The sequence below is a fragment of the Penaeus monodon genome, unplaced genomic scaffold, assembly GCF_015228065.2.
Source record: "Penaeus monodon isolate SGIC_2016 unplaced genomic scaffold, NSTDA_Pmon_1 PmonScaffold_11004, whole genome shotgun sequence".
Classification (NCBI taxonomy): Eukaryota; Metazoa; Arthropoda; class Malacostraca; order Decapoda; family Penaeidae; genus Penaeus; species Penaeus monodon.
This window is the reverse complement of record NW_023639720.1, coordinates 1-11,895: the sequence shown is the minus strand read 5'-3', so window position 1 is coordinate 11,895 and position 11,895 is coordinate 1. Positions and strand designations below refer to the sequence as shown.

At 44.1% G+C, this 11,895-nt stretch overlaps 1 protein-coding gene across 1 annotated transcript; it reads right to left on the bottom strand.

The window, feature by feature from the left end:
- Positions 1-10,165: 10,165 nt before the first annotated feature.
- LOC119568822 (caspase-1-like) lies at positions 10,166-11,892 on the bottom strand (the record flags this gene model as incomplete). Its single annotated transcript, XM_037917258.1, has 3 exons — positions 10,166-10,395; positions 11,349-11,495; positions 11,757-11,892. Coding segments are annotated over 3 exons (333 nt in total), but the record flags the coding sequence as incomplete, so codon positions are not given.
- Between the last annotated feature and the right edge of the window lie 3 nt (positions 11,893-11,895).

Here is an 11,895-nt window from a genome sequence, read left to right as displayed (position 1 = left end):
GAATCCATAAAACTTTTTGGCCAATGGCCTCTTTGAATTTTATTGCATCTGTTCCCCAGCTTTACTAGTTGATCGAGAGTTTGGCGTCCCTTGCGGAAACCGCACTGCTCGTCAACTAGCAAATTACTGGAATTTAAAAAATGCAATGGGCCTACTGTTAACAATTCTTTCCATGCCCTGCATAAGCAATTTGTTAACGCAATTGGGGGGTTTAGGAGATGGCAAGTCTGGGATTACCCCCTCCTTTCAATATGGGAATGATGTGGGCGAAGTGCCATGAGTTTGGAAAAGTGTGGCTTTTCCAAATTTCATTGTACACTTCTAGAAACTTAATCATGTCATCAGTTTAAGATGCTTCATCATTTCATATCGAATCTCATCAGGGCCTGGGGATGTTCCTCTACAGGCTTCTGGGGCTCGGACAAGCTCATTCATTGTTAGGTCTTTATTATAATCAAAGTCATCTCCTGTGGCAAAGTGAATAGGTTGCAGCTAGCGGCTCCCTTGATGGTCAGGAAAGGGGATGGTAATTTGCCGAGCTGCTTGTGTAAAGAGAACTGCCTGGCGAGTACATTAGCAATGTCTTTAGGATTGTCGAAATGGTTCCCTCGTGAGTGATGTTTTTAATTTTACCAAGATGTTTTTTTCTTTTTTGATTTTTTTTGACAGTGGACCTTGCTAGTTTGTAGTTGCAAAAGTTCTCATTTGTGATTTGTGATTTTGTGATTATTTTTGAAAAGCCTGTAGGCCTTATGCGTCGGCACAGCACCCTGCGGCAATCTGGTGTCCACCAGGGAAAAAAAACTCTATGCTTAACGCTATCTGTCGAAGTTTTAGGAATGGATAGCAATGCTGCTTCTATAATCGAATTCTAAATATGTTTACTTTATCGTCAATGGTTTCTCCAACAAGTTCGAGCTTGACGCTCCTTGTAAAGGCGACCCAGTTGCTGTTTTACGTTAAAATTTAGGCGCTGAAGGCGTTCTCACTGTGTCGCATGAATATTTAATCAAAAAAGGAAGATGATCTCTTCCCAACGGGGTCGTCAATGGTGTGCCACAGGCACTTTGGCGCTATTGAGAAGAGACAGATAAGTCAATAAAGCTCAAATTACCGGTATTATCATCCACCCGCGTCGGATACCATCATTCAGAAGGGTTAAATCAGACTCATTAAGCAACTTAACTACTTGCTCACCCTACCATCCACCCCCAGGGAACCCCTAACGTATGATGAGCATTAAAATCAGCTAAAATTACTTTTTTTGTGGCAGGACGTTCCTAAGAGCAAAGAGCTCACATAGGCTATCACGCATCAGGTGGACAATAAAGTGAACATATAGCCAGATACATGCCATTTAATTTTTTTCTTTGCATGCGACAAACTCCAAAGTAGAATCAATAGTCACTTCTGTAAAAAGGGAGGCTTTGGTGGATGTTTCATGCGACTCCGCCTCCACCCCTACCCTCACGATCCTTCCGACATAAATGGGAGTTCCTCAGCGAAACCCCCCAACGGAAGCCGCCTTGCCGCGGTGGGGGGGCTTGAGGTTTCCCAATGATCTGGTGAGCCGGACCAGAGGGCTACCCATACTGAAGGGGTCACAGGAGGGATGAGACAAAATGGCTTTCCTGGTTTCACCAAGGCCTATGAGAGGGGGTGGTGCACCACCCCTGGTTCATCTCATCTTGGACCCCGGGAGAACCTCCCACGTGTGGTTTACCGTGGTGGCATCCCGTAATACCAGGAGACAGGAGTCCTGGAGGTTGAGCGATGCTGCACGCTGCGCCCTGCAGCTAATAACACACCTCTTTGGTCCTTTATTCTGGTTAGACGGGTGGCTTGATCAAGGCCGGTCAAGTCAATCGGCTGGTCAAATATGGCTAGGGTCAAGCAGGTACTATTCAGTCGGCAGCGAATAGGTCCCGCGACTGCCATCAGTACTGTAACAGTGGCTGCGTATATTTCCTCATTACCCCTGTGGCTGTTGGGAGATTTTGAGCCCAACTATAGCTTCCCCTTGTTGGACTCCATGGTGGGTGGGGGGGTGAGGAAATGAAGAATTCTAATTTGTATGAGTACTACAAATTTACAAAGATCTAGCTCTCTCCCTGACGACTTACGCAATCCCCCGACCATTCCCTCTGGAACATCACATGTCACTCTGGAGCCTTTCCAGCTTCCAAAGGGCAAGAATGGGAATCGTAACGGTTCCCGGGCTCCCAAACCAGGTAAGAAGGGGAAAAGTCCTCCTCAATCCACTAAGGAATCTTACTGGTATATATGAGAGTTTTTCGTATAGTAAGTACCTAGTAGTGAAGACCATTGATGGTGTATCAATCATGGATTTGATTTTTTGAAGTATATAGGAAAATAGTTGAGGTATGTCAACGTGATCCTCGCATCACCCCACAGCGAGATGGTAGCCTGATAGTTGAAGTTTCGTCACAAGATGAGAGTGACCGTCTGCGTGCAATATGCAACATCCCTGGGGCTCAAGTTTCATGCTCTCCTCACAAAACCCTCAATCAGTGTAAGGGCTTTGTCTTTTCCCGAGACCTGATGAGGTATTCTGAGGAGAAACTGTTAGAGGAACTAGAGAATTTTAATGTAGTGGCAGTTAAAACGTTTTAAGAAGAAAGTTGACGGTTTGGAACAGTCTACACCAGCTCTCCTTCTAACTTTTAATACGTTGGTCCTTCCAGAATCAGTTAAGTTGGCATGGTACCACCTCAAGGTAAAGCCATATGTGCCCAACCCTATGCGGTGCTTCCACTGCCAGGGTTATGGGCATGGAGCCAACTCTTGCCGTTTTAAGGAAAATGGACAAGCAAGAATATGTGTAAAGTGTGGTACGACAGGTCATCAAGAAGATGACAACTGTCCAGGTCCAATATGCTGTTATCACTGCAAAGAAGCACATGAAGCTTCTTCAAAGCAATGTAAAAGGTACAAATTTGAGAAAGAAGTATTGCTAATAAGGAGCAAGGAGAAAGTTAGTTTTCCAGAGGCAAAGCGACGTGTCCGTGTGCTGTTTGCACAGCCAGGTAAATCCTTTGCTTCGGTTCTGGCTCATCCTCCTTCCCACCAACCTTTGCCCTCCAATGCTTCTTACACCACACACTCTGCCACTTCTTTTAAACCTCAGTCCCCAATTGCTGAAACTGCCTCTGGTGAATTCCACCAGAAACAGAGTAGGAGTGAGGGGTCTATTGAGGAGACTCCTCCTCCCAAAGTAAGGTCTTTGGAGCCATCAGGTGAGGCTCCAGAGGCCTCAATGGTGACAGCCCCAGCTGCCACCATATCCACAGGGGCCTCTGCTGCTAGGCAGAATGCCCCTTAAGCAAAGGCTCAGGTTTGCCCCTTGCCCAGGCAAAGGAATCCTGGCCTGTTCAAAAGACTCAGTTCAAGGTGGGTTTTGGAGCCGTCAGGAAGGGCTTCAGGGGTCTCAACGGTGACAGCTCCAGCTGCCACCACATCCACAGGGGCCCCTGCTGCTAGGCAGAATGCCCCTGAAGCAAAGGCTCAGGTCCGTTCTTTGCCCAGGCAAGAAATCCTGAGCTGTCAAAAGGAAGCCTGTGGAAACTAGTTTCCACGGGTAAACAACCCTCAAAAGACTCTCCAAAGATCCTGGAAATGGACAGCCTAAAGGTGTGGGGCAAACCTTGACCACAGGTGCTGCCAAACACCTTATGAAAAAATAGTTTAAAGAACTGGATACCCTAATCCAATGGAACTGTCAGGGAATTCATGCAAAATGGGAAGAACTGCAACATCTGATAGCTTCATATAACCCAGTTTGTGTATGCCTATAAGAGATTATGACCAGGGAAAATCATCCGATTTCCCTGAGAGGATTCCAAATTCAAGCCCATTATGGGACTTTTGACAATGGACCTCATGGAGGAGTAGCAGTAATGGTATGTCAGGATATTCCTTTCCAGGCCATCCACCTGCAGACAACACTGCAGGTGAAGGCTGTCTGAATAGGCTTGACACGACCTTACACTGCTGCATCTATCTACCTTCCTCCACATAATCTCAACATAAATGATTTGGAAGATCTACTTGGGCAGTTGCCACATCCATTTCTACTCTTGGGAGATTTCAATGGTCGGCATCACCTGTGAGGAGACACTTTGTGCAACCCTCGAAGAAGGGCCTTGGAGTCCTTGCTCCTAAGAGTAGATGCAGTTTTATTGAACAGTGACACTCCCACACATTTCCAAATTCAAAATGGGACATTCTCCAATATAGACCTGTCAATTGTCTCACCTGATTCACAGATGGATTTCACTTGGTAGGTTATGGAAGACTTACATGGAAGTGACCATTTTCCAATACTTTTGGAGGAGGTGAATGGTATTCAGCCAATAGAGTGCAGAGATGGCGACTTGAACATGCGGGACTGGAATCTTTTAAGATCAACTGCAGTATTGCATGGATCTGTGAATGTTATCCAGTGTGTTCAAGATGCTGTTAATCACTTACATCACGAATTCACCTTGCAGCAGAAGCATCCATTCCCAAAAGTAGCGGGCATTACCGTCGACCTCCAGTACCATGGTGGTCTGATGAATGCCAACAAGCTGTCAGAGCAAGAAAAGCTGCATTAAGACAGTTGAAACGACGCCCCAGTGATGTAACCTTGATCCATTACAAAAAGACCCGAGCCAAGGCCAGGCGAGTACTAAAGGAGGCCAGACGGACGTCTCCTCGATTAACTCTAGGACCCCCTTAGCATGGGTATGGGACAAGGTACGTAAGATCGCTGGAAAGAGCACATCACTGTCACCACCTGCTTTGAAGATTGATGGCATAATCATCACAGATAAAAAAGATGTTGCTAAATCCATGGCAGAGATCTCCTCTGGAGCATCTTACACTGCCCGATTCTCCACTCTTCAGGCTGAACAGGAACGACACCCAGTGTCGTTCTTCAGTAGAACTGCAGCAGAACTTCATACAACTTGCCATTTTTGCGCAAGGAGATGGACTCTGCTTTGCAGCTCTGCCGTAAGACTGCCCCAGGAAGTGACGATATTCCATACCAAATGATATCTCACTTACCAGAGAGCTCCCAGAAGTTCTTGTTGGACCTATTCAATAGGATATATAGGGAGGGTACAGTGCCATCCACATGGAAAGAGTATAATCATTCCTGTTCCTAAACCTGGCAAGGATGCTTCCACACCAGGAAATTACAGACCAATTTCCCTCACCAGTTGCATCTGCAAGCTGATGGAGAAAAAAAAATGGTAAACTTCAGGTTGACATGGCTGCTAGAAAGGGAAAAACGTGCTGACTCCATATCAATATGGTTTAGAAGATTGAGATCGACCACAGATGCACTTGTAAGGATGGAAACTGCTATACAGAATTCCTTCGCACAGCGACGGCACATGTTAGCAGTCTTCTTTGACCTTGAAAAGGCTTATGATACTACTTGGAAGCATGGCATACTCAAGAAGTTGTATGACATTGGTTTAAGAGGAGCATTACCTACCTTCATACAAAACTTCCTTGCTAACAGGAAATTTAAAGTTCGGGTGGGAAACCGTTTCTCTAACCTGGAAGATCAGCTGGAAGGGGTCCCACAAGGGAGTGTCTTAAGTGTGACCCTGTTTGCCATTGCTATAAATGACATTGTAAAGGTTGTTCCAAGTTCTGTCTCATGTAATCTGTATGTGGATGACTTTACACTGTACTGCTCAGGAGGAAGCTTACAGGATGTGCAAGGACACATGCAGGCTGCAATAAATCAGGTTGTACAGTGGACAACATATCATGGGTTCAAATTTTCCCCAAGCAAGACCATGGCTATGCATTTCCAAAAACGAGGAAAATTCCATTCTTCCCTCTATTTAGGAGCAAACCCACTGCAATTTGTCCAAGAGGTGAAGTACTTGGGTCTAATTTTTGACTCAAGGCTTACATGGGTGCCTCACATCAAACAGTTAAAAGTGAAGGCTACCAAAGCACTTAGTATTTTGCGGGTTCTTTCACATTTATCTTGGGGTGCAGACCGCACAACGCTTCTACGGCTTTACCGAGCGCTTATTCGTAGTAAGCTTGACTATGGATGTGAAGCTTATTCATCTGCAACTCTCACTGTTCTCCGGATGTTGGACTCGGTTCATAATGAAGCTCTCAGAATCTGTACTGGGGCTTTCAGGTCTTCACCTGTGGAGTCCCTGTATGCTGAGTGGAGAACCACCTCTTTCATTACACGAGAATACATGAACCTGATTTATTACACGAGACTACAAAGGATTCCGGGATCTCCTACATCCAGATTGGTTTTCAACCCCCTTGAGGATAGCCGATCCTATGGTAAGAGAATGAGGAATCTTGTGGATCTTAATTTAAATCTCTCTAAGGTTCTGGCTGTTGGAATTCCCCTATTCCCCCTTGGACTAATCAAGTCGAGCTGGATTTCGTCGGAATTGAGAAAGGGGAGAGATCGAAGCAGAAGTCCGAGAGAAATTTCTTCAGCACATTTCTAAATACCAGGATCAGATGCAATTTATACAGATGGTTCGAAATCTGAAAATGGCGTGGGTTTTGCAGCAGTGAGCAGAAGGAAGACTGCATCTGGCAGTCTTTCTCTAGCAGCCTTGATCTTCACTGCAGAGTTACATGCCATCCTTACAGCAGTTAAGATGACTAGAGATCTTACGAACCATTCTGTTGTGATATATTGTGACTCTCGTAGTGCCTTGCAAGCAATCAAGAGCTTAAACTCATCACATCCAGTAGTGAGGGCGGTTCAAGATTGGCTTGCACTGATGTCAACACGTAAAAGATAACTCTATGTTGGGTGCCAGCGCATGTTGGTATCAGTGGGAATGAGCGAGCTGATCAGAAGGCCAAGGCAGCTGCCGCTCAGCCTTCTGATGCTCGTTTTCCTCTCCCACACACCGACCTGAAACCCAGCATCAGAAGGGAACAATGGAGGCATACCTCCAGAAACAAACTGTGTGACATTAGAGATGACCTTGACAGTTGGGCAACTAGCATCCATCCCAACCGAAAAGTGGAAGTTGTATTAACAAGACTAAGAATCGGGCACACAAGACTGACTCATGGGCCAATGATGGCTAAAAATCAAGCACTTTGTGAAGGATGCCAAGAGCCATTAACGATCGCACATGTAGTGGAAAGATGTGCAACATTCTCAGACCAAAGACTTATGTACTTGTCTCCCCCATATACACTGAAAAATGTATTGGGGGAAGATTGTGACATAGAGGGTCTTATTAATTTCCTTAGGGAGACTAATATTTTCAATAAAATTTAATTATGCATAATGTTTATGCAATAATTTTATGCACTTAGAGCATAATATTTATGCTTTGATTTTTAATCTATTTTTTGTTAATTGTAAGATATTTTATTGATAGATTTTTAAAGTTTTAAACATTTTAATATTTGTAGTTAACATTCGCCACTAATGACCTTAGCTGTTGACGCGGCAGATAATTCTAAATAATCAATCAATCAATCCTCAGCGAAACGATCTCGTCAGAGACGAGGTGTGTTAAGTGCGTTTCTTGGAAAACTATAATATCGGGAGCATAGGACGAGGCTAATAACTTAAGGTCATTTACTTTAGATCTAAGACTTCGACAGTTCCATTGTATAATGGTCGACGCGAAGATTACGTTTTATGGGGTTTGGAAGTGCCTTGTCCACCAGTTTTTTTTCTTTTTTTGGGAGGGAGACGCCTCCTCTCCCTCGCTTCCCGGGTACCTCTCTCAGGATGGTTTGGAGACAGAAGCCTTCATGTCCTGTACCTCCTGGCGAGGGAGACGACTGACAGATTGCGATCTGCTTCTCTCCCGAGAAGCCGATCGCGAGCCAGACGAAGTCCTCACAGGAGTAGCCCAGACGGGAAGGTGCGCTCCGGACTGTGATTCAGTATCATCCTCCTTATGATGTTTAGACTGGGTTGATGCAGTCATTTGATCAACCAATTTGGTCAGGTGATATACTTTAATATTTAATTCTTTAACGGTCTGTTTAAGTTCAGCAATTTCTTTATCCTTAGCTGCAAGCTGTTGACTGACATTACTTGCACTAGGGGTGGTGTGAGTTACTGCTTCAGCATAGGAAGTATCGGGTTTGTGTGTCAAACTTTCCACTTTCTCTTAGCTTCAGTATAACTAACTTCATGCTTTCTCAATATGCTAATGTCTCGGTTTCCTTCTTCAGGATGCTACACTCAGCAGATCCTGACTGATGGGGACCTCCACAATTAGCACATTTGGAAATCTGGTTAGTACATGTAATGGTGTCATGGGCTTCAGCACATTTACGGCATACAAATTTACTCGAGTCTTTATCAATACATCTTAATGAGTGTGTCCGAATTTTTGGCATCTACTACAATGCATTGGCTTTTGGATATAAAGTCTTACTTGAACACGTTCATAACCGACGTTGATATACTCAGGGATTTTGTTTAAAGCAAAGGTCAAAAAACACAGTCCAGTTTTCGTTCGCATATTCCCGTCCTTCTTGGTCATACAATGAACGTCCACTACGTCTTGGTCCTTCATGCTCTCAAGAATTTCACTTTCTTCCATCGTCCTCAAATCCCTGTGAAAGATTACTCCCTTACAGGTATTTGGGCCAATAGGGATAGTACTTTAACTCGAAGATCATGAATTTGCGTCAGCTTAAGTAAATCCTTAATCTGGGAGTTGTATTGTACTTCAACAACGAGGCTTCCATCTCGCAATTTTTTGACAAAATCAAAATCGCCGTCCACTTGACCATCAAGGACCTTTTTGATGATAAAGGGGTTCACGTTCAAAAGCGATTGATTTTCATTCACGCATTTTACATTCGCGAACCTTGCATTCTCGGTGGGGATTTTGAAAAGTGGTCTTCTCGTTTTGTCGTTAGTGGGGGTTCCGTTGTTCAGGGTCGAGTTTGTCAAGGAGTACTCATGAGTCGCCCCTCCTCCTTGAGGAGGAGAAGGGGTAGCCGGGGTATCATTCATTCTGGGCATCGGACCAGGTCCGACCCATTTGCTCAAAATCGTTCTCCTGAAGGGATTTGAAAACTCTTAACTTTGGTATCAACCTAACAGCAATAGCTAAGAGAGAGTAAATCAGTATTTCGTCCTCTACCCCCCAGTGGAAGCCTGGTTGCGTTCTCCAGTACCACAGAGAGGATCGAGTTATGTGGAGGACACTCCCTTACCGCCGAACTTGCCTAGTGCGAAGGACGGTAAGTCGGTGCCCACCCCCCAGGCGAATACGGGAGCCCACAAGGGTACTCCGGTAGGCTCAGGGAAGTCACATGAAAAAGGAAAATTTTAGAATGGAGAAAAAGTGCCCCAAAGGACGCCCCAGACTACTGGGCCTCCCTACCCAGGGGTCAATGCCGGTAAGGGTTACCCTGGTGTAGAAGAGAGCTGCGGGTCTGAGGTGGGGTGCTGACTACGCCTACTGTAGTCTCGTGTCACCTGCAAAAACAAGAGCACTGAAGGTGCTGGCAAAGCACAAAAAATGATCTGTAATTTACAGGATTTTACTTTAATTTAACAATGTCAAGTGAGACGAGAGGCCCCGGGCTCCAGGGTAGCTCTTGTGGCACAAGACTGTGTTTGTTGTTACTGCGTTATAACCAAGGTGTTTGCTCGACAAAAGCTGAAAACACGAGTGAGTAATGACCGTGCAAGAATCAAATCGTAACCAAAGAATTGGCCAAGGAGCGAACTGTCATGTACAAAACCAACGCCATCTATTGGCACAGCATATAGGATACTTCCATTTTCTTGAATTATTACACAAGCAAATAATTACATAATATAATTGAAAGAAAACACCATACAACACATAATAATTATATATATTTTTTTTATCTATCGTCGCTGACGATACAATATCCAACATAAATAAAAAAAAGGAAGAAAAAAGAAGAAAAAAGAAAAAAGAAAAGAAAAAGAAAGAAAAAGAAAAAAGAGAAAAAAGAAAAGAAAGAAAAGAAAACGGAAGGAAGAAAAGAAATGAAAGAAGAAGAAAAAAACAGCAATCATGCACAAACAAACAGGCAAATCCCACGTCAGAAAAGGTCAAGGCTACATTTTATTAGTAGAGGCGTTTCTTCTCCCTGTAAGGTCTCGGGATTTTACTTAAAAGATTTGCTCGTACAGAACAACAGAGATGAATGAGAAATCTTAAAACTATACGATGAATGTGATAAAAGAAAGGTTTCTTTGGCACATATGAATGAGCAATCATAGACATCTTCCTGGTACTGGGGGCCGCAAGTGCACCTCCCAGCTCTTGTTCCTGCACCAGTCAATACTTTGGGGTAAAGTACACTTTTCGCATCAGGGTTGAGACAATGTAGGCAGCTTGTTTTTTCTCATGCGCTGTTTATCTGTAACAGGAATAAATATTTATTCAGATCAGTAATGGCTTCATAACTGATATTAATCATAGCAGGTAACTATCAATACATGATCTCTAGCTTTACTCTATATAATTCAATGTCACTCCCTAAATCCGTGCTTATAGACCATTCAAGACACACACACCCACACACACACACAGAAAAAAGGAGGTATGACATGTAACTCTTTTGAAGTGGATGAAGTGGCCATCATATCGCCACGAGTGCACAAAGCTTTTGCAGGGCGATTAGACCCATTTGGCATCTAGGAATTTGCATTATTTCCATTGATAAATGAGTGTGGAATGTATTGCCCGTGAGCCAAGACTGGAAGGACGCTATTCCCATGCCCTGGATAAAATGACAAAGACATTGGCAAATGGCAAAAAGCAAGAAATGCTTCTGCCGAGAAAGAGAACAGAGGAGGCATGGAGTTTTCTCAGCGCACACGAGTGGCCTTCAAGCCACGCACACGGCAAGGTGGCCTCTCAAGTAAGCCTGAAGTCCGTGTTTTGGGTCACGTAACTCCTGTGAAGTATTCGGATCCAGTGGGTTATGTTAACTGTTTTTACGCAACTGAAGTGTGTGAGATTCTCTCCAGTCGAACGCAACACAAAGATTAAGTATATTAGTGATATTTACGGCAGCCTCCACACGCACTGTTGCATACTAAGAGCAAAGTCTTCAATGATTCTATTAGATATTCCACTGCAAAGGCATTACGAAAGAACGGATGGCAGGACTTTCCAGTGTATAGAGAAGAAACCCATAAAAAACGGAGAAAACGAGACCGCAAAAACAAAAAGAAAGTGAGATCCCCCCAAAACAAAGAAAATGAGATCCCCCCTCAAAAAAAAAAAAAAAAAAAAAAATCTAAAATGAAAAGATGCTCAGAAACGGTGAAACCACAAAAAGGGGGCAAAGCAAAGCTAATTACGTACCCTTACTTGGGTAGTTCAGAATCATGTTACGGTTCACACTGGTCATCATGGAGAGTAAGTCGTCATGCGCACTGTCTCGGGTCAGCACTTCCACCAGCGACTGAATGAACCACGAACCATTGGTTGTGTTGCGCCAAGAGAAGTAACCTGGCAGAAAAAAAGGTCAGATGAAATGCCATGTGTGAAAAGAATTTCGAAAATCGTGATTTAAAAAATTACAAGAACATGAGTATAATTCCCTATCAGTCTAATTCTCTACATGTATGCACATACTGAAGGTATGTTACATGCATATACAGATATATTTACATAAAGATATACTCATATCCATACATACAAAAAACACACATACACGCATGCACACGCAAATGCACACACGTACACGCAAACGTACACAAACACACATACCAGGTATAGTGGACCAGCACTCCAGGAAGTCGGCCGCGTTGGGGATCTTATAATAGGCCTGGGAGCCGGCGTCGATCTCGTCCTGCTTGAGGGTCGTGCCTGCGTCCAGTTTCTCACCGCGGCATGCCTTTGGGATAGG